This window comes from Salvelinus alpinus, chromosome 9, assembly GCF_045679555.1.
Source record: "Salvelinus alpinus chromosome 9, SLU_Salpinus.1, whole genome shotgun sequence".
NCBI lineage: Eukaryota > Metazoa > Chordata > Actinopteri > Salmoniformes > Salmonidae > Salvelinus > Salvelinus alpinus.
The window spans coordinates 71,957,433-71,981,024 of NC_092094.1; the positions used below are offsets into that span (position 1 = coordinate 71,957,433).

Sequence of the window (23,592 nt, forward strand, 5' to 3'; positions counted from 1 at the left end):
TTTGCTGCATTTGTTGATAACGAAATCTTAAATAGTCTGGATGGCATTACTTACATAAGAATATTCCTGGAAAATGTGGGTTAGGTGCAACATAAGGGTTTGAATGAGAGGACTAACTGGTGTTCAGGTTTTTTGTAGCTCACCTAGCTGTGCTGTTGAGGAACTAGGCCAAGCACACTTGTAGTTGTTTCGTTTGGAAGACAACCCTGCATCCCCGCCATCACACAATTACTGTTGTTGTTTACACAATCCAAAAAACAGCACATTATAAATTGCAATCCAGGTCAAGTGGGCTTGTTTTATTGCCAACATGACTAGCTAAGTTATAAAATATGATCTTACAGTGTCAGGCTTTCACAAAGCAATTCAGAGAAACAGATTGTAATTTTGGTGCGCATAGAAAGGAGTCATGAGGTGCATTCAGGCGAGATTTTCTTCACAATAGACAAACATAGGCTCCATCTGTTCAGATCAACCCAGGGTATGACACCATGTCATCTTGTAATTGTACAAACAGTCATCATAAATGTTGACACTGTATATGACATGAGTTTTATGATATGGAAGTGCACATTTGGACTCACAGGTATTTGGCTTGCTTGTATGACATCAAAGCAGTATTTATTATAATCCTCAATGTCTCATCTTTCAAAATACATTGTTGAGTCCTCTTAATTTACAGCATTTTCCTCACTCGGACAACAAAAAAATTACAAAAGTTGCCCAATTAGCGGGAGGGATGGGGGCAACTTCTTGTCGCATGCGGTGCTCAAGCTCAGAAAGGCTGTCAGTCAAAACCCATACAGCGCTGTGAAGCGGAGACCCTGAGCTCTGACGTCATTTATAGCATGTTACTGTACAGCCACTGCGTTCCAATTTAAGCGCTTATCAGTGCCCAAACCTGCCATTTTCAACCTGTATACGTGTAAAGGGTTAAGGGATACTTTTCTCTCTTACCTCACCCAGAAACTGACTTCTGCTTTCAGGATCTTAATCCCCACAGGAATTTGGTGAAACCTGAATAATGGGAAGAGTAAGAAAAACAGTGAAAGAGAACGGTTTAGGAAGAAAACGTCCTAAACTTACCCCCATAGTCCTCACAGCTGCCTCTGACTGCGAGCCCCACCTAGCAAGTCCACATCGTGACAAGACTGGGTCGGGGCCACCTCTGACACGCACCCTGATAGATAAGCCAGGCGACAAAAGCAAGGAGTTAAAATATGATACGGAAGTACTTACATCACTCTTTCTGGAAGTCATCTGAAATTAATCAGATTATTTTGTTGATTCCTTTCCTGTTTTTAACCACAGGTTAGAGATTCAAAACAGTTTGGGTCGTGAATTTGTAAAGTTGGGTGTAGTGCTTTGGCACTGTTTGGTTGTTGAATCATTTGTAGCATGGTAATAATCAATTGTATTTAGCTTCTGGTTCAGTGGTGATTTGGTTCTAATTGCAAAATCTCATTGCAAACTGAGTATAAAACACATTTTCTTTACATGTTGTTAACCAACGTTTTCAATTGATTTCAAGCAAATTAGCGTCTTGATAAAGATGAGCAAAAAATACTATATAAAATGTATAATACTATACTCAAAAAATGTGGGAAAATATATTATTTCCATGACGAAGGATACCAAGGATCTAGAAGGATTCTGTATGGATGATTGTATTCGTATAAAAAATATATATATAATTTCCCCATTTTTTTGCATTCATTGTAGTGTTTGAATTATTTTATACAGTCATTTTTGCTCATCTTTATCAAGGGTGTCAATATTTAGGACCGCACTGTATTAAACATTTCCTTTTCGTACAAAGCAATATTAATAATGAAAAAAAAATATTGTATTATCATATTTGTCTCTAGTAAAAGTCGACCATCAACTGTACTAAGAGAAAAAAACACACCAGATGGCATTGTATCGAAAATACTAACACATCAAATATCACTAACCTCCAGTAAAATGATAAACACTTGACAAGCAGTCCTATTGTAAACAAAATGTATTTTGCCTATAATACAATAGTAGCAAGCTAACGGCTATATTCTGTCCATCTAATAGTCTGTCTGAGGGTATAAACAAATGACTGAAGGGGTTGTTGGTTCAACTCCAAGGCATAGAATTTCTGTGCCCTTGAACAAATTAGGTTTGGCAAATTTGAAATGGATGTATATCTGAATACACCCTAGATAGGGTGCCAGAGTAGAGACAATGATCAGTGATCATGAAGTCCATCTGTACTTCCAAAGATCCATTATGAGGCAACAGGATCCAATCAGTCTGTACAAACAGATTAGCCAATCGTGTGGTCCTTCCATGAGAAGTTCAGCAGACATAATATTCCAATTGCATTAGTCCTCAAGATTCAAAATGGTGAGCAGAAAAACATTTATCACAATCTTCAGAGGATCACTGGTTTTCCAAATTTAGACATGAGCATTTGGGACATGTGGCCATGATAGGTCTATAAAACAGGATTGTCCTGAGTGCAGCCTAGTCTTTTTCGTCTGCCCTCTTATAATTCTTATTCAGGATTGCAGTGAACTTTTGACTTTAAACAACAGGTGACACCTAGTATAATATGCATCATCTGTACCCATCTTTGGTCTCTGGCAAGGTAGTCTAATATCTGTTTAATAAGGCAGTGCTAGTTTTGGGAAGCTTTGTGACTGAAGTCCTTATAAGAGTAAAGCGCTATTCCCCATGTTTTACTCAGTAAACACACCACGGCATTATCTTTGTTCACACGTATGCCTCTAAGTATTAAGCAGAAATTCCCATTCATGTTACCAGAATTTGTTTTTACTAGAGGTGTTACTAGAAAACGAATTTAGTCATTTTTAACATAAATTAAAATCAGACACTAGCTGTTGTAATCAAAATGGTGTATTATTTTACTGAGCAAAACAAGTGATGTGGGCTGAGGCCCCTCCGCAGAGTGGTAGCGCCAGTTTAGCAGTGAAGAGGTAAACCAGGCTCACCCTTCTTTGGGGAAGAACACAGCAGAGAATAGATGTGTTCCACACTCACTCAACCGCTGCCGTTCTCGCGTCTTCACCTGGGGTAATTCGGAATAAAAGGAGAAACTTAAACAAACAAAACACAAAATAAAACTTAAGTTGTAATAAAATGGGAGAGTAGCTAAATAAGAAATCAAAACAATAAAAAAGTAAGAAAAAGATGCTGTACTATTTATATTGCCAGGTAATAGAGGGACCAGGAAGGAGCACATTAGCGTCAACTGCTAGGTGTTTGGTGTAAATGCGTTGGTCACTCAACTTACACTTTTTGGTGTAAAGATGCCCAAAACAGAATAGTACAACATCAGTGAAATAACTACTTTTGATCTCAATAGATGTAGTTGTTCTGTGTCTTTCTTTTTTTTTTTTTTTATCTCACATTCAAGGCCAAACATGGAGATAAAAATTGGTCTGATCAAAATATTGCACGACTGAATTTGAAATAGCTGATAATTCATTGTAGTATGGTTGAGTTTTATTGAAAGGTAACAATAACATTTTTATAAATACAAACACAACAAAGAACAAATTGTCTTGGCGATTAAGGTTTTGCCAGACCCATTATCTAAAAGGGGAAATTTGAGAGAAAACAGTTGAAGTTGTAGTAACACATTTAGAAAAACATAGTTTATCTACTTCTACAAATGCTAAACATACAACTTTAACACAACCGTTACGGTACATGAAAAAGTGCAATTTTCCTTTTTTACCCACCTCTGCAACAGCTCTCACTTTAAAGCCTTGTACAAGCAATGTCCTATGTATACATATCAGAAATCTGGGAGGAAAATGTCAAATAAGGAGGGGGGTCTGGGAAGGGGTTGGTGGCCAGTCACTGAATGGTTCTCATGATTGCAAATGCTTTCTCAAATATATATATATTTTTTTTATGATTGTCCACTTTTTCCTATAAATGCCAGCTTAAAAACTATCTAAATTATAATTTACTTTTAAAAATAATAGTATTGCTTTTTAACCCCAAAATGTCAAGTAGCCACAAGAAAAGCAAAAAAGGATTAGAACAAATTAAGCAAGCTTATGTACTCTTTTGCTCCATATTGGTACTGTAGTGAAACCAATCTATATTTCAAAAAGGGTCATGTTAAGCCAATTTAAGCATGCATTTTTTGTTAATATTGCCTTAGAATGTGAAGGCTGATATATACACACAGTAGAGCTGGGACGATAAACTGAAAATTATCGACACCGTCCACTTATCGTGGACATTTTGCTGCTATAGTTGATTACGATATATAACCTATATAGTTTAAAATTAAATAAGTCCGCTAATATGGGAAAATTGATAGGTATAACATTCAAAGTAGTAGAAGCAGTTGTAAGGGTAATATCAAAACATATGTGGTGCACATTAAAGGCCCAGTGCAGTCTAAAAACGCGATTTGGCTGTGTTTCACATATATTTCCATACTATGAAGTTGGAATAATACAGGGAAAATTATGATAATGCCATTTTAGTGTAAGAGCTGTTTGAAAAGTAAAATGTTTTGGCCTGCCTGTAAATTGGTTAATAGCCCAATAAAAAGTTTTAAATCTCTCTGCCAATAACAGCCACTCCCGTACAGTCCTAGCAAAATTCTTGCTTGAAAATTGCTTTGTTAAGAAGCTATTTTTGTTTATTTTTTACCATTTTAATTGAAAACAATCACAGTATAGTACTTAATTGTTACCCAGAAATGATTTGATATTGAGATAAAAACAGCTGCATTGGACCTTTAAAGTTAAACATATCGTTCAATTTAGTTATCGTGATAATTCGGTCAATTTATCGTGATATGGATTTTTGTCCATATCGCCCAGCTCTAACATACAAGCAATCAAAAGTTCATTTTTTATTTACTTCCATTGTTGCCCATAAGAATCTTGGTAAAACTCCTGGTTGTCATTATTGTAACCATAGTTACCAGAATAGTCGCCACCTTGTTGCAGGGGTTGCTGGGCAATGGGTTGGGAGCCCCAGTTCTGGTTGTTGGTCTGCCGGCGCTTGGAGTCCGGTTGGTTGTAACCGTCAGCCTTCCTCTTCCCACCCACGTTGCCCCCGCGGTTCCCCCGGGCCCCTCTGATACTGCGACCCCTCTGCAGCTGGGGCAGGCCTCCCCGGCACCCACGGCTCCCCCTCGGTACGCCCATAGGAGCCCCTCTTTGGACGTAGCCACCTCTGCCACGAGGGGGTGGTGGTCCTCGGCCTCTGGGAGGGGGGGCACCTCGATTCACCCTGCCCCTTCCTCTCGGCGCGTAGACGTCATCGTAACCACCGTAGTAAGGGTCGTCGTAGCCACCTCTGTAGTCATGGTAGTCGTAACCACCACTGTAGTAATCATCGTAGTAATCCTCATAACCGTAGTAGTCCGGTGGGTATGAATATCCACCTCTCCCGCCTCTCCCCCTGCCTGGCATGGGAGGTGGCATGCGTGGAGCAGGATAGTAGTAGTAGTAATCATCATACCTGTGACAACAAAGCAAGAGAGGCAACATTACAGGTTTTTTTGTGCAGACAGGAACATTAGGAAAACTTTCCTAATATAGAGTTGAGCACCCCCTTTTCCTCCTCAGAACAGCCTCAATTTGTCAGGGCATGGACTCTACAAGGTGTTGAAAGCATTTCACAGGGATGCTGGCCCATGTTGACTCCAATGCTTCCCACAGTTGTGTCAAGTTGGCTCGGGTGGTCGACCATTCTTGATATACACGGGAAACTGTTGCGCGTGAAAACCCTAGCAGCGTTGCAGTTCTTGACATACTCAAACTGGTGCGCATCGCACCTACTACCATGCCCCGTTCAAAGGCTCTTAAATATTTTGCCTTGCCCATTCACCCTCTGAATGGCACACATACACAATCCATGTCTCAATTGTCTCAAGGCTGTCTCATCGCTACAACTCCCGTACGGGCTCGGGAGAGACGAAGGTCGAAAGCCATGCGTCCTCCGAAGCACAACCCAACCAAGCCGCACTGCTTCTTAACACAGCGCGCCTCCAACCTGGAAGCCAGCCGCACCAATGTGTCAGAGGAAACACCGTGCACCTGGCCCCCTTGGTTAGCGCGCACTGCGCCCGGCCCGCCACAGGAGTCGCTGGAGCGCGATGAGACAAGGATATCCCTACCGGCCAAACCCTCCCTAACCCGGACGACGCTATGCCAATTGTGCGTCGCCCCACGGACCTCCCGGTCGCGGCCGGCTGCGACAGAGCCTGGGCGCGAACCCAGAGACTCTGGTGGCATGTTCCTAATGTTTCATACACTCAAGTGTGAATATTTCAGAGAATATTCATACCCCTTGACTTTGTCCACATTTTGTTGTTACAGCATGAATTTAAAATAGATTAATTTGAGATTTTTGTCACTGGTCCACACACACAATACCCCATAATGTCAAAGTGGAATTATTAAAAATGAATAAATAATGAAATGTCTTGAGTCAATAAGTGTTCAACCCCTGTTATTGTAAGCCTAAATAAGTTAAGGAGTAAAATGTTGCTTCACAAGTCACATAATAAGTTGCATGGAATGGACTCACACTGTGTGCAATAATAGTGTTTAACATGATTTTTGAATGACTACCTCATCTCTGTACCCCACACATACAATTATCTGATAGGTCCCTCAGTCAATCAGTGAATTTCATACAAAGATTCAACCACAAATCCCAGGGAGGTTTTCCAATGCCTCGCAAAGAAGGGATCCTATTGGTAGATGGGTAAAAATTCAAAAGCAGACATTGAATACCCTTTTGAGCATGGTGAAGTTATTCATTACAATTTGGATGGTGTATCAATACACCCAGTCACCACAAAGATACAGGTGTCCTTCCTAACTCAGTTGCTGAATAGTAAGGAAACCGCTCAGGGATTTCACCATGAGGCCAGTGGTGACGTTACAACAGTTGCAGAGTTTAATGGCTGTGATAGGAGAAACCTGAGGATGGATCAACAACATTGTAGTTACTCCACAATACTAACCTAATTGACAGAGTGGAAAGAAGGAAGCTTGTACAGAATACAAATATTCCAAAACATGCATCCTGTTTGCAACAAGGCACTAAAGTAATACTGCAAAAAATGGGTCAATTCACTTTTTGTCCTCAATGCAAAGCATTATGATTGGGCAAACTTAATACAATACATTACTGAGTACCAATCTCCATACTTTCAAGCATAGTGGTGGATGCATTATGTCATATGGGTGTGCTTGTAATCGTTAAGGACTGGTGAGTTTTTCCAGGATAAAAAAGAAATTGAATGGAGCTAAGCACAGGCAAAATCCTAGAGGAAAACTTGGTTCAGTCTGCTTTCCACCAGACACTGGGAGATTAATTCACCTTTCAGCAGGACAATAATCTCAAACACAAGGCCAAATCTACACTGACAGTGAATGTTCCATAGTGGCTAAGTTACAGTTTCATAAATGGTTTGAAGTCAGATACAAATCTGATTCCTGGCCATGTGACTTCTGTCTCAACGGTCAAATCTGATTTATTTGCCCCCAAGTGGCTTTTAGACTGTTATTTGGCATATATTTTTGCTTGCTAGCTACTCTGTTGACAGTTTGATATGAACATGAGGTAGCTAACTAGCTTGTTAATTGTTTACAAACAGATTAGTGCATGCAATAGAAAACTAAACAGCTACCTAGCTATCTAGTTGAATGCTGTGGCTAGCCAAAAAGGACTTGCTTGGATCAAGTTGGATCATGTTATCCTTTGAAGCTTTAAAAGTGTTCTTAACCTATGATTTTGAACATTCAAAGCAACTGGGAAACATTCACGGAAGGCATTGTTGTCACCTTAGCTTGCTACATAACTTCTGAGTGATAGGAAGCACAAGCACCACCACCAATAAGCCTACACCACTGCACATACACCCGTCATTACTATGAAATCTAGCGTAGCCTGGTCAGCAAATGACTGGTGTCTGAACACACACAAATCCGATTTGGTCATTTGCTGTTTGGACAGTCAGTAATCCAAAATGGATTTGAAAAACAAGACGGATTTGAGCATTAACCTCTCTTGGGTACGTGAGACGTTAGCGTCCCACCTCTTCAACAGCCAGTGAAACTGCTGGGCGCCAAATTCAAAATACAGAAACTCATTATAAAAATTCAGAAAACAAAACATATTTTACATAGGTTTATTGATTAACTTCTTGTGAATCCAACCACGGTGTCAGATTTAAAAAATGCTTTACGGCGAAAGCATACCTTAGGATTATTTGAGAACATAGCCCACTAGACAAATCATTACAAACAGTAACCAGCCAAGTAGAACAGTTACACAAGTCAGAAATAGAGATCAAATGAATCCCTTACCTTTGATGATCTTCATATGGTTGCACTCAGCAGACATTCATTTACTCAATAAATGTTCCTTTTGTTCGATAAAGTCTCTTTATATCCAAAAACCTCAGTTTTGTTCGCGCGTTTTCTTCAGTAATCCACAGGCTCAAACGCCGTCAAAACAGGAAGACAAAAAAATCCAAATTGTATCCGTAAAGTTCATAGAAACATGTCAAACGATGTTTATATTCAATCCTCAGGTTGTTTTTAGCCTAAATAATCGATAATATTTCAACCGGACAATAACGTCGTCAATTTAAAAGGTAAACAAGAAACGCACTCTCTCAGTCTCGCACATGAAAAAGCTCTGTGACACTTTAGGGTCCACTCATTCAGACTGCTCTTAGTTCCTCATTATTCAGAATACAAGCCTGAAACAATTTCTAAAGACTGTTGACATCTAGTGGAAGGCATAGAAACTGCCATTTGAGTCCTAAGTCAATGGATACTGTAATGGCATTGAATAGAAAACTACAAAAAAAAAAAAAAACTACTTCCTGAATGGATTTTTCTCAGGTTTTCGCCTGCCAAATCAGTTCTGTTATACTCACAGACACTATTTTAACAGTTTTGGAAACTTTAGAGTGTTTTCTATCCAAATCTACCAGTTATATGCATATCATATCTTCTGGGCCCGAGAAGCAGGCAGTTTAATTTGGGCATGCATTTCATCCAAAATTCCAAATGCTGCCCCCTACCCTAGAGAAGTTAAGGCCTGCAGTGTGAACAGGGCTTTAGGGACTTACCCAGAAAGAAAGACTCACAGCTGTAATCTCTGCCAAAGGTGCTTTTACAAAGTATTGACTCAGGGGTATTTCTGTAAAAACATGTTTTCACTCTTTAATTATGGGGTATTGTGTGTAGATGGGTGAGAAAATTGAATTCAGGCTGTAACACAACAAAAAGTGGAACAAGTGTGAATACTTTCTGAAGGCACTGTAGAACACAAAAACAGGTCATAAGACGGTCACACCAGCCACTCCAAGCAGACTGGGTGTCGCTAGATGTGTTCGAACACTACTCACCCTGTGGTCCTGGTTGGCTGTCTCTGGGCCTGCCGCTCTTTCCTCTTCTTGTCCGGAGGCTTTGCCAGAACAATCTCTATCTCCTCGCCTTCCAATTCTTTGCCGTTCATTTCTTGCATTGCCTAAACGGTGGCGGGTTTCCCCAAGTGAATTTCCCAGAGATTCTCCATAAGCACAAGGCAAACACACAGCATACATACTCAAAGGAGGCGTAGAAGACGCCTGTACTCACCTTCATGGCAGCATCTCTGTCCTCAAAGTGCACAAAGGCATAATCTTTCAGCTTCTTGACCCGTTCCAACTTCCCAAACTGGGAGAAAGTTTTCTCCAGGAGTTCCTCTGTGACTGGTGTGGCCAGGTTCCTCACAAACAGCACTTTTACCTGGTGCAAGACCAAAAGAGAGCCTTTAGAAGTGGTTCTCTGACATAGGACGGCCATTTTATTTCTAAATGAAAGATATCTGCAAAGATATCTCTACACCCTAGTATCTGTGATTTATCATCGCTTAGCTGTGTTCAGACACTAGACCCCAGAGGTGCAGGTCTTTAAGATCTCACCTTTGCCATAATCTCTGGATCCGGTTCGTCTACTGGGTCTGCCCACTCAACAGTAACAGGGTTCCCCACACCTTCACCTTGCCGCTCATGAGGCGGCGACGGGCCTGGGCTGCAGACTTGTGTTCCTCGTATTCCAAGAAACAGAAGCCACGATTTTTATTTTTGTCATCTGGCTGGTGGTAGAGTATCACCTCCATGAGGCCCTCTGGTGGAAGCAAACAGAAGTGCACGGTCAAAAAATTCATAGAAAAGCTTCCATTACACTGATCGTAAAATATGTTTGACTAGGATATGTCGTCACTGGGTGGTGGTCAAGTGTGTCTCCGGTAAGTTTCATGATTAATGAAATCATTTAGGATGAATATCAGATCACACAGGGCTATACCAAACGGTACAATACGGCGGCAGATAGCCTAGCAGTTAATTAAGAGCGTTGAGACAGTAACCAAAAGGTTGCTGGTTCGAATCCCCAAGCTAAATAAAGCATGTGCCGATGTGCCCTTGAGCAAGGTACTTAACCCGAATTGATCAAGGGTAAGCACCCACCTAATTATAATTGTGCATTATTACAATATAAAACACAGAGAAAGAATGGCAGGTCTTTATGTCCAGGTGGGGTATCCAGGTAATAAAGCATGAATAAAATATGTAGGACCGAATCACTGATCTTCTCAGATAGCTTAATAACTTGTTGAAAATCTCCATATACAGTAAAGTATTCATACCACTTGACTTACTCCACATTTTGTTGTGTTACAGCCTGAATTCCAAATGGATTATAGATTTTTTTCTCATCCATCTACACACAATACCCCATAATGAAAATGTATTGAAAATGAAATACAGAAATATCTCATTGACATAAGTATTCACACCCCTTAGTCAATACTTTATAGAAGCCCCTTTGGCAGCGATTACAGCTGTGAGTTTTCCGGGTAAGTCTCTAAGAGCTTTGTACACCTGGATTGTGCAATATTTGCACATTATTATTTTAAAAATTCTTTAAGCTCTGTCAAATTGGTTGTAACTCGGCCACTCAGGAACCTTCACTGTCTTGGTAAGCAAGTCCAGTGTAGATTGGATGTTTTAGGTTATTGTCCTGCTGAAAGGTGAATTAATCTCCCAGTGTCTGGTGGAAAGTAGATTGAACCTGGTTTTCCTCTAGGATTTTGCCTGTGCTTAGCTCCATTCTGTTTTGTTTTTAATCCTGAAACCGATTACAAGTATACCCATTACATGATGCAGCCACCACTATGCTTGAAAATGTGGAGAGTGGTACTCAGTAATGTGTTGCATTTGCTGCAAACATACCACTTTTTTCAGTATTACTTTAGTGCCTTGTTGCAAACAGGATGCATGTTTTGGAATATTTGTATTCTGTACAGGATTCCTTTTCACTATGCCAATTAGGTTAGGATTGTGGAGTAACTACAATGTTGTTGAACCATCCGTTGTCTATCACAGCCATTAAACTCTGCAACTGTTTTAAAGTCACCATTGGCCTCATGGTGAAATCCCTGAGCGGTTTCCTTACTCTCCAGCATCTGAGTTAGGGAGGACGCCTGTATCTTTGTAGTGACTGGGTGTATTGATACACCATCCAAAGTGTAATGAATAACTTCACCATGCTCAAAGGGATATTCAATGTCTGCTTTTTTATTTTTTACCCATCTACTAAAAGGATCCCTACTTGGCGAGGCATTGGAAAACCTCCCTGGTCTTTGTCGTTGAATCTTTGTATGAAATTCACTGATTGACTGAGGGACCTTACAGATAATTGTATGTGTGGGGTACAGAGATGAGGAAGTCATTCAAAAATCATGTGAAACACTATTATTGCACATAGAGTGAGTCCATGCAACTTATGTGACTTGTTAAGTACATATTTTTCTCCTGAACTTAATTAGGCTTGCTGTAAAACTGGGGTTCAATACTTATTGACTCAAGCCATTTCAGTTTTTCATTTTTAATTAATGTGTAAAAATTTATCATTATGGGGTAATGTGTGTAGGCCAGTGACTAAAATCTCAATTTAATCCATTTTAAATTCAGCTGTAAGACAACAAAAATGTGGAAAAAGTAAAGAGGTGTGATTACTTACTGAAGGCAATTTCCTTTGACTTGCCAGCCGATATTCCAAATATAAATCATTATTTAGATTTAAGGGGAACAAAAAAAGATAGAAAAATGGTACTAATCTTTCTCTAACCTGTGACTTTGCTGAAATCTTCCAATATGCTTTCTCTTGTCTTGTTCTTTGGAATTGACCCAACAAACAGACGGTTGTTTGCGACAGAGATGCAGACACCCAGGTATTTACCTGACCGGATTTCATAATTATCACACTAAAACAAAAAGATCAACAAAAAGTGTTCTCAAACCACACAGGTAAGTCATGCACATTTACACTTTCCAGATAACTCTGGTATGATGAGACAAAGTGATCCACCTGTCTACAAGGTGCAAGGATAGCAAAGCAAATACTGTTAATTGCCAAGTCGTGCTCTTTATGTCTGGTGATTAAAAGGGGAAATCTTACAAGCTTGACGGCCTCTAGGGCAACATCTTTATTGCAGAAGGTGATGAAGGCATATCCTCTGTTCTGACCCGAGAGAAGGGGGTCCATCATCAGACGCAGGTCCCAAATGGGCCCGGCTTTCTCAAACAGAGGGACCAGCTCATCCTCATACAGGTCCCTGGGGATCTTGCCGACAAATACCTGCATTGATAAGATAAAAATGTCAAATTATAGACATACTGTGTAACTTTGATTGTATTTGACTTGGATAAGATGGTGCTCCCTAGAAATCTAAGAGGTTTGTTTGTGAAAAGGCATATTAGATGTTTAACAGTCTTTCACCAGCATTCATTTCCATTAGGTTACAAAGATTTTTTTTACAGCCAATAATTGAGAGGACATCTCCCTAACAGCCAATACATGAGATGGCTATGTCTTTCACAACCAGTAAAGGTTGTGCTTCTTGCCTCTGTTCCGATTCCAGGCTGGGCCCTTGAGTACACCTCGTCAGGTGGAGGCCCCCCATACTTCCTCTGTCCTGTGGTGACATCCAAAGTGTAACCTGTTCTTTCCAGAAGAGCCTAGACAGCATCAACAACACATACATTCATTCATTCAGAGACCTACATGACATATTTCCATCACTGTTAAAACAAACGTACTGCGCTTAACGGAAAAAATAAGAAACAATTTGTTCACCTTTATCTTAGTCTCATCAGGTCCCTTTGTGGATTCTTGAACTTTACTTCCTTGCTTTTCTCGCTGTCTGTATGTCTTCATCACGCCACAGAGAAACGCACTTTTGTTCTGAGAGAGCACCAATAGATTTTAAGTGTAAATCACAATTCTTTTTTTTTAGCTTCTTTGTGTAACTGCTTTTGAGGGACAGTGTGGACAAGACCGCTCACCTGCACATGTGACAGGTCACTCTCCTTGAACTGCAGTAACACTGACAGGGCTCCCTCCTCATTGAACTCCCTGAGGGCGTCAATGGCTCTCTCGTCCAGGTCAGTGTAAGCCACCAGTCCTGGAATGCACAGACAACACACACACACACACTGGGTGGCAGGTAGCCTAGCGCTGGGCCAGTAACCGATAGGTCGTTGGTTCAAATCTCCGAGACGGTGAAAAAACTGCCGATGTGCCCTTGAGCAAGGCATCCTAATTGCTCCAGAGTCTCCATTAATAATGGCTGATACCCGTGGAGAGTGGGGTCACAGCCAGGTGTCTCAGGGTGTGGGATATGCAAAAAACAAAAGCCTAATTCACACATACAACACACACTTGTACATGTGTGAAATAGGACAAATGTAAAAACCCACCTAATAATTTACTTTTATACACACAGACAGAGAGAAATTCTACTTATAGGGTCACATTTGATAAGAGTCATATATTCCTAGAGAGCCACTGAAACATGATGTCGCTCAGCGAAGAGGGCTCTGCATGTCACCATTCCACAGCTATGCACATACTGACCCCTTTACTCAAAGTGACTTAAATCATATGACCACTGACCAAGGTGGAATCCTTCGGTTGATACAGTGTTCTCGAGCTTGCAGAAATATACATTATGAGGTCTTTGAAATATCATGAAATGCCATCAAGTAGTACTGTGAACAACCCCCCTTGCATTTACCAGTCTGAAATATCTTATTAAGGCTCTCCGCCACTTTCTGTGGAAGGCCTGCATTTATGAGGGTCTGGTAGAGCTCTGTGTGTGTTACAGTTATATCCATGGGCTCCTCGTCCTCTTTAACCAGAGCTGAACTGCCATTCACCTTAGCTGCCATTCTCCTAAGGGACAAATGATGGGAATCAAGAGATATCAGTGCATCATGGCTGTGACTAGAAACCACATGAAGGAGTATACATGCTGCACATTAATTCACAAACAATATGCAAGACATAATACTATACAGTCTAATAGTATTTTCTGCCCAATTATGGATATGAACATGTTAGATAAAGGGTTAAATGCAACTGTTCTGCAATAAAGTAGGCCTTACTAACAATTATTTGCCATTGCCACCAGACCTAGCTAATGTTACCGTCGTACAATAGCCGAATAAACCTCCAGCAGAGAAAGAATGATCAGACCTAAGTCGACAGAAATTCAGTGGATGCATATTTGAAATGGGAAAAATAGGAAGTTGAACTTGGTAAATTAGCTATCTACACTGCCAACAAAGCAGGAGTTAAGTGCCAGTTGCTAGGTTTCCATACAATTGATGACAGATATTCATGTGAATATTCTAAAATCTACATTTAAAAAATATGTGCATTTTTCCACCAGTGGTATGTTTCCACCAAATGGACTTGTTGTGGATAAAAATCAGCGCGTGATGAAGTAGTGCACACAAAATATACTTTTTAGCTTAAGTTTTCATGCATCGAATACAAATCTAAAGTTAAATGTGTTTCCATTGCATTGTTAACTCTAAAGATAGTTGTCTCAAAAACTGTTGAGTTAAATAGCAAATGTGCCTACTCTGGTCTTGGCACCTGCGCTCTAGCTAACAGCTTGCAGTTATAGTGCGAGTAGGCTGTGCGGGTTGTCTAGTCAACGTAATGAGATTGTTATGGATAAGAGCTAGAATATTTTTATTTGTCAAACGACAGTCAAGCATTGATCATCATGTTACCAGAATAAGACCCTCAATATTTATTGGAAACCAGCATCAACCTCATTACCGTGCACTTTCACCACTGTGTGAAGCTCATAATTTATTTCATCTGAAGCCTAATATACTGCATGGTTTTCAGAGTCGTGGTGGAATGACTACACCACACGTCATTGCGTGACTCCAAATTCACTTTGATATGATGGTTATTATATCTATATTTGAACATGAAGGCGTTTCCACCGCGATTTCCAGCAGAATTATTTTTACTGACAAAAAAAGATCCCACCACCATGTCAAACGAACAAATTATCTGTTCGCGTTTATAAAATTACACCGGAACTTCCTGTTTCTGTCACAGCTATTATTGATTTTTTAAATAAACCTGAATGGAAAGGTGGTGTGTGTCCAGTATGCAGGAAGTTAGGGGTAGTTTTGTGAGCCAATATGACTAAATGTCTTGGAGTATCTAGTTAGCAACTTCCTTCAAACTGCACGCAAACATAAAAATGGTATCCACAAATTAATCTGACTCTGGGAAAGTAGATAAAGGGCATTATTGCCAAAATCCTTAAGTACCCCTTTAACATTACCCACCTAGCTAATGTTAGCCACAACAAATAAAACAATTATAACATGACCAAACACCTGCTCGTCGAACATCTCATGGGTATTAATATGGAGTTTGTCCCCCCTTTGCTGTTATAACAGCCTCCACTCTTTTGGGAAAGCGTTCCATTAGATGTTGGAACAGTTTCTGCGGGTTCTTGCTTCCATTCAGCCACAACAGCATTAGTGAGATCGAGCACTGATGTTGGGTGTTTTAGCTCGCAGTCAGCGTTGCAATTCATCCCAAAGGTGTTCGATGGGGTTGAGGTCAGGGCTCTGTGCAGGCCAGTCAAGTTCTTCCACACCGATCTCGACAAAACATTTCAGTATGGACCTCGCTTTGTGCACTGTCATGCTGAAACAGCAAAGGACCTTAAACTGTTGCCACAAAGTTGGAAGCACAGAATCGTCTGGAATGTCCTTTCACTGGAAATACGGGGCCTAGCCTGAACCATGGAGTTTCCACTTCACAATAACAGCACTTCCAGTTTACCAGGGCAGAAATTTAACGAACTGACTTGTTGGAAAGGAGGCATCCTATGACCGTACCATTTTGAAAGTCACTGAGTTCTTCAGTAAGGACATTCTGCCAGTGTTTGTATACGGAGATTGCATGGCTGTGTGCTCGATTTTATACACCTGTCAGCAACGGGTGTGGCTGAAATAGCCGAATCCAGTCAATTGAAGGAGTGTCCGCATACACTATATACGAAAGCATCATACGAATCGTAATTCGTAACATGCGAAGTGGATTATGGGACCTCCACAAATTAACATACCACACGAAATATAACAATTGGAGCGTCCCGTATTTACTTTGTTTAGTCTACACGAGTCCAGGTTGGGCTACTTTTTCACGAGCTATACTGAAACGCATTTTAATGTATGAAATGCTATTATAACGTCCCAGCCAGTTAGTTTAAAAGTTAGGGAAGTAGCTAGCTCCTAGTCGTTCGCAATATATGTTGCATGTGAGCGACACGTCTATTAATCGCTGGACTGCATGACGCATGTTTATGTTATATCTGGGAGTGGGACGCGGGTGTCTCGAGTCATGTTTTGGTTCGTATTGTATACAAATTCTAAGGCGACCGACCCACCCCGCAACTGAGAATTAAATTGACAATTCGCTTAAAATACCGGTCCTTTGCTATCAGACATAAGTTGTAAAAAAATAAATTTTAAAATAGTACTTATATGCTACTTGATTGCTTTTTACACCATTTTTAACTTATATAGCTGTCTTGCTAACTAGTATTACTGCTAGTGTTGCTAGCGAGCGTTAGTTGCTTCAGTATTGCAATTTCAGACCCTTTTGATTGTTGTGCTAAATGTCATACGCAAAATTACTCGGTCTCCTTGAAAAATGTACAATCTGGATGCTGCTCCAAATGCTTCTGTTGTGTTCAAACTTAATTAACACCTCATCTCTAGTTGTAGAACTACATGTCATGATGCATTGCTCATTACTTTCCTTCACAATGCCATGTCAACTTCATGCACCTCAAACATGCCAAGAAATCAAGCGAGTCAAACATTCTATAAACATGTATCCATCTTTATAGGCAACCATGAACAAGCTCAGACAAGGACACCGTATTGTTTAAGGACAGCAGTGTACTTTGAAATTTTGCTCTCCACATTCTTCTCTGCCATCTTTGACAGCTTGATCTCTATCTTTTTCTTGGTGTACCGGATCTTGGCCTTCTCTTTCCTCTTCTCTTCCAAAGTGGCTGTGATAGCCTGGTACTTCCAGCCAACCTCATGGGCCAGACGTCCAAGGAGGGCAAACTAGGGAAGGCAAGTTCACAAAGGACAGGAAAAATTACTAATGAAAAAGCATTACAAATCAAATCATTAGGCTAACATAATCCAATATCAGATCATAAAAGAACAGTTGCCATAACTTGGGATGAAAATAATTATTTGGATGTTGCTTTATGTCTCAGATGGTAGTGCATGTAAAGTATTCTCATGGTCGTCAAACTCGAATACTTACTGTGGTAAACATCACTGACAATAAGCAAAGATTGGTACCTGGCTAAATCCATGTCTGACTCGCAAGAATGACATGGCTAAACATTAGCACTAGAGGTCGACCGATTAATTAGGGCCGATTACAAGTTCTCATAACAATCGGAAATCGTTAATTTTGAACGCCGATTTTGCCGGGGGGGAAAAAACACCTTTATTTAACTAGGCAAGTCAGTTATTAAGAACACATTCTTATTTTCAATGACGGCCTAGGAACAGTGGGTTAACTGCCCTTTTCAGGGGCAGAACGGCAGATTGTTACCTTGTCAGCTCAGGGATTCAATCTTGCAACCTTACGGTTAACTAGTCCAACGCTCTAACCACCTGCCTCACGAGGAGCCCACCTGTTACGCGAATGCAGTAAGAAGCCACGGTAAGTTGCTAGCTAGCATTAAACTTATCAATCATAATCACTAGTTATAACTACACATGGTTGATGATATTACTAGTTTATCTAGCGTGTCCCGCGTTGCATATAATCGATGCAGTGCGCATTCGCGAAAAAGGACTGTCGTTGCTCCAACGTGTACCTAACCATAAACATCAATGCCTTTCTTAAAATCAATACACAGAAGTATATATTTTTAAACCTGCATATTTAGCTAAAAGAAATCCAGGTTAGCAGGCAATATTAACCAGGTGAAATTGTGTCACTTCTCTTGCGTTCATTGCACGCAGAGTCAGGGTATATCCAACAGTTTGGGCCGCCTGGCTCATTGCGAACTAATTTGCCAGAATTTTACGTAATTATGACATAACATTGAAGGTTGTGCAATGTAACAGGAATATTTAGACTGATGGATGCCACCCGTTAGATAAAATACGGAACGGTTCCGTATTTCACTGAAAGAATAAATGTTTTGTTTTCGAGATGTTAGTTTCCGGATTCGACAATATTAATGACCTAAGGCTCGTATTTCTGTGTGTTATGTTATAATTAAGTCTATGATTTGATTGAGCAGTCTGAGCATTGAAAGCATTCATTCAAACAGCACTTTCGTGCATTTTGCCAGCAGCTCTGCTGTTTATGAATTCAAGCCCATCAACTCCCGAGATTAAGCTGGTGTAACCGATGTGAAATGGCTAGCTAGTTAGCGGGGTGCGCGCTAATAGCGTCTCAAACGTCACTCGCTCTGAGACTTGGAGTAGTCGTTCCCCTTGCTCTGCATGGGTAATGCTGCTTCGAGGGTGGCTGTTGTCGATGTGTGCCTGGTTCGAGCCCAGGTAGCAGCGAGGAGAGGGATGGAAGCTATACTGTTACACTGGCAATACTAAAGTGCCTATAAGAACATCCAATAGTCAAAGGTATATGAAATACAAATCGTATAGAGAGAAATAGTCCTATAATAACTACAACCTAAAACTTCTTACATGGGAATATTGAAGACTCATGTTAACTTCTCACGAGTCAGCAACCCTGATCCGGTAGCACCCCCCAACTCACCCCACTGATTAGCACAGATAGCATAGCGTCACAAGTAACTTGTAGCATCTAAATATCATTAAATCACAAGTCCAAGACACCAGATGAAAGATACAGGTCTTGTGAATAAAGCCACCATTTCAGATTTTTAAAATGTTTTACAGGGAAGACAGAATATGTAAATCTATTAGCTAACCACGTTAGCGGAGGACACGATATTTTTACCAGGCAGATTCGGCTAGGCGCCCACGTCCAGTTCACATGCACAACAGATATGATATAAAATCGTAAATTGGGTCTTACTATGGCTGATCTTTCATCAGAATGTTGATCAAAGTGTCCTTTGTCAAGATGAGTCGTTGGTTCCGTTCAGAAATGTTCTTTTCCCACTGCATTTAGCACAGGTACCGGCCGAGTGGCACGAATTTCTCAAACGTAAATACAATCCGACAACGGTACACCGAAAAACTCCCGGAAAAATTCAAATAATCTGATTAAACTATATTGAAAAAACATACATTACGATGATATGGTCACATGTATCAAACAAAATTCGACACGGAGATAGTTTGCATACATAACGCCAGCAAAACAGTACACCAACGCAGCTCAAATTCGAGCGATTCAGTAAACCGGAAGTTGTCGGTCACGCCAAAGAATTGGGTCCTATTTCACGTCAGTCCCAGATAAACAAAGAATTTCTCCTCTGACGTCATCTTGACAACCAGAGGAAGGAGAACGAGGTGTGTTTCTGGTCATAGGGGGCACGACCATATATAGGCAGAGCTTTGAAGCCAGCATAACACATCTTGATTTTATGTTCTTGGTCATGGAAAGTGCTGTTGAATGACTTCTGTATCACTCAGAGACAAAATTGAAACGGATTTAGAAACTAGAGATTGTCTTCTTTCCAATGGTATGATTCATATGCATATAGTAAGAGCAATGATTGAATAAGAGGCAGTTTAATCTGTAGAGCAAATTATGCTAAAGCGAAAATATTACCTCCAGTATTCTCAAGAGGTTAAAAGGAACCACCAGCTTTCATATGTTCTCATGTTCTGAGCAAGGAACTTAAACGTTAGCTTTCTTACATGTTGCACTTTTACTTCTCCAACACTTTGTTTTTGCATTATTTAAACCAAATTGAACATGTTTCATTATTTATTTGAGGCTAAATTGATTTATTATATATTAAGTTAAAATAAATGTTCATTCAGTATTGTTGTAGTTGTCATTATTACAAAAACAGTTAATTTTTTTATTTATGAAATCGGTCGATTAATCAGTATCGGCTTTTTTTGGTCCTCCAATAATTGGTATCGGTATCAAAAAATCATAATTGGTCGACCTCTAATTAGCACAAGCTGCAACTTTTGAAACACAGCTACCTACTAGTCAATGTAGCTTTGATAAAGTCAGTGGCGTTATTTGACAAACTGATTTTAGGCTTACCTTGCGAGTGGGCTTCAGACGCACAATCTTCAGGGCGGCAGGTACGACCATGCGCTTCCTCTGTGGAACAAAATAAACGTCAGCTCCAAACAACTGCAAGTCCATTAGAGGGGAGGACAATTGCGTCTCAGATTCAGGGGTATTCTCAAAGTCAAAACTCAAACAATGTATGTATGAAAAAGTAGCATCACTGACAGCACACAATCATAGAGTTACGCTGAATTATTGAAACATCAGTCACCTTGTCATAAGGAGGGGGGACACCATCGAACACCTTCAACCTTTCCAATGCAGCCTGTCCTCTTTTGGTTTTGTGAGGGAGCATGCCTGTTGGGGTCAAAGGGGCCATCAACAAAACATTTAGGTCCCCCTGCACTGGATTGGCAATACTTCGTAGTGTAAGTGAAGCCATGGGGGGGGGGGGGGGATTAAATCACAATACTTAGATACATAACTTCAGTTCCATGACAATTTTGGATTGTGAATATGCTTTAATTCCCAATGTACAGTAACTTCCCCATGACTTAATAGATCCCAACACAACATTGTGGCCTTGACTAAACTCAGCAGTCAGATCCGGAAGTTTCTCATCAAAATGATCAGCTTTGGGATAAGTGTTCATCACAGTCAAGTAGGAACCATCCATTGTCCAAAGTAGAGTTCAGAATGTGTGTACTTCATGCTATCAACCCAATATGGACCATTTAAATAAATATCCATATAGGTTAAATCCACGCAAATCACTGGACCAGTAAGCCAGAGCTGAAAAACAGAAAGAAGGAATTTTGATCTTACCCCTTACGGTCCTCCAGAAGATTCTGCTGGGAGCTCTGAAATGGTATGGTCCACGAGAGGGGTTGGTGTTCATCCTTTTACGCAGGAAAGCCAGGTACTTCACTATTCATAAAACAGGTGCAGTACACCATCAAGCTAAGCCATAGTCTCAACCGCTTCACCACAGCCACAATTATTTCACAACTGTGGTCAACATATACTATGTTGCTTAATGTGTCAGATGGTAGTGCATGTAAAGTATTTTACTGGTCGTTAAACTCAAATATTTACTGCGTTAATCACTGACAAGCAAAGCTTATGATTTAGGAGAAAATATTTACTGTGAATCAAAATATAACCACACAATCCTTCAAAACATTACAATTAAACCAAAAAAGTAAACCTGACAATAACTTACATTTGTTACGACAATAACTTACATTTGTTACGGTAGAAGTTCCCAGAGATGTTGATACCCTCACATCTCACAACTACCACCTTGTGTCCTGAAAAGGAGAAATCATGACTTACATATTAAAACATGGACAAGTACACAGGCCAATTGTTTAATATACACCATCTCAGAGGGTAATGTGAGTTATCATTGTAGTTACTCAAACAATGTAGGTTAAAAAGCGTCACTGACAGTTGTAGCAAATTAGACATGGCTGTGTCCACATCAAGATGTAATTACACATCAAGTGACAATATCCTTGGACTGGATAATGATCAAAGTCACGAGATGGGTATTAATTGACAAAATATTGGACTTCCAAAACTCACCCAGCAGAACTTGCTTAGCCACAATGGCAGCAAGACGACCAAGTAGATGGCCTCTGCCATCAAGCAGCAGAACCTTGGAGGACAAGCATAATCAAGTCATATGCGAATAACTAGTTGCCCACCACCTGGGGTTCAAATGATTCAACGAGCTTGTTTTTATGTCTCAGATGGTAGTGCATGTAAAGTATTCTCATGGTCGTCAAACTCGAATACGTTACTGTGGTAAACATCACTGACAAGCAAAAATAAATACGAACTTGGATAAATACATTTTAGTTATGGTTGTGTGTCCACATGGCCACGTCCGGCTGGCAAGAACGTTCAGAGCTTAACTGGGGCTAAACATTAGCTCGCGCAATAGATGGCGTTACCCAACTATTGAGATTTGAACTCAGTCATGTTATTTGAGTAATCTTACATGGCAAATTATTCATCTAAACAGTATATCAAAAAGGCCTAAGAATCAGGAATTCATTTTGCAGGGTCCTTGCTTTAATTAGCTAGCTAACGTTAAATGAAGGCATGACTAGCTTAGCTAGCGACGTCAGCAACACCATTCACGTGTCAAATAAAGCAATAAATGACCTTCCCCCTAGTCTTCACTTAACACTGAGCAATAGTTAGCTCCACTTCTGGATACAATTATACGTATATGGCTGTATTATAAACAAATATAGCAATGTTGGTTCTTGCGCTGTTACACACCTTATTGAACCGGTCCGCCATGATTTGCGAAAAGAAAGACAGACGGGGTTGCCCGCTGTAAAAGACAGGGGTTTCTGGGCGGTGCTATAGCGTTAAAGGAAATTACGATTTTTCATTCTTCTTCAGGGCTTTATACGCAGCATATAATATGCACATTGCCACCTCCTGGGTAGAGTGGGGATTACAGAAAACATTTCCCATTACATTTTGTAATACATTTTAAAATGTCCCATTAAATGTAGCATATGGAGACAATGCTGCGGTATGCTGAGTTTGCAGCTGATGCAGAGCAGCGTGGCTGGAAAGCAAGGGTTTGCCCAGTGGAGGTTGGGTGTCGTGGATTTGTGGTGACATCCACCACCAGGTTGCTGTCGCCACATTTAATCTTTATTTAACTGGGCAAGTCAGTTAAGAACAAATTCTTATTTACAATGACGGACTATCAAAGGCCTCCTGCGGGGACGGGATAAAAAATATATATATATATAGGACAAAACACATATCACGACAAGAGAGAACACAACACTACATAAAGAGAGACGTAAGAACAACATAGCAAGGCAGCAACACATGACAACACAGCATGATAGCAACACAACATGACAACATGGTAGAAAAACAACATGGTAGCAGCAACAAAACATAGTACAAACATTGGACACAGACAATCGCACAAATGGCAAGAAGGTAGAGACAACAATACATCACG

General features: G+C 40.3%; 1 protein-coding gene, 4 non-coding genes and 1 pseudogene across 5 annotated transcripts; all 6 read right to left on the reverse strand.

Annotated features, from left to right (window-relative positions):
- Positions 1-3,070: 3,070 nt before the first annotated feature.
- LOC139530581 (heterogeneous nuclear ribonucleoprotein R-like) lies at positions 3,071-14,269 on the reverse strand (annotated as a pseudogene).
- Positions 14,270-17,246: 2,977 nt separating this feature from the next.
- On the reverse strand, positions 17,247-22,999 carry LOC139530583 (large ribosomal subunit protein uL13-like). The gene is made up of 7 exons (XM_071327120.1): positions 22,884-22,999; positions 22,179-22,251; positions 21,836-21,901; positions 21,417-21,518; positions 20,863-20,948; positions 20,622-20,681; positions 17,247-17,500 (listed from the first exon to the last, which is right to left on the reverse strand). The coding sequence occupies exons 1-7, from the start codon at positions 22,902-22,904 to the stop codon at positions 17,291-17,293; spliced, it is 618 nt and encodes a 205-aa protein (XP_071183221.1). The 5' UTR covers positions 22,905-22,999; the 3' UTR covers positions 17,247-17,290.
- LOC139531177 (small nucleolar RNA Z195/SNORD33/SNORD32 family) lies at positions 17,649-17,730 on the reverse strand. The gene has a single exon (XR_011666282.1). It is a non-coding gene; the product is annotated as a small nucleolar RNA Z195/SNORD33/SNORD32 family (small nucleolar RNA).
- On the reverse strand, positions 21,182-21,251 carry LOC139531186 (small nucleolar RNA SNORD50). The gene has a single exon (XR_011666290.1). It is a non-coding gene; the product is annotated as a small nucleolar RNA SNORD50 (small nucleolar RNA).
- LOC139531179 (small nucleolar RNA Z195/SNORD33/SNORD32 family) lies at positions 21,627-21,705 on the reverse strand. Its single transcript, XR_011666284.1, has one exon. It is a non-coding gene; the product is annotated as a small nucleolar RNA Z195/SNORD33/SNORD32 family (small nucleolar RNA).
- On the reverse strand, positions 22,336-22,418 carry LOC139531178 (small nucleolar RNA Z195/SNORD33/SNORD32 family). Its single transcript, XR_011666283.1, has one exon. It is a non-coding gene; the product is annotated as a small nucleolar RNA Z195/SNORD33/SNORD32 family (small nucleolar RNA).
- Positions 23,000-23,592: the final 593 nt, after the last annotated feature.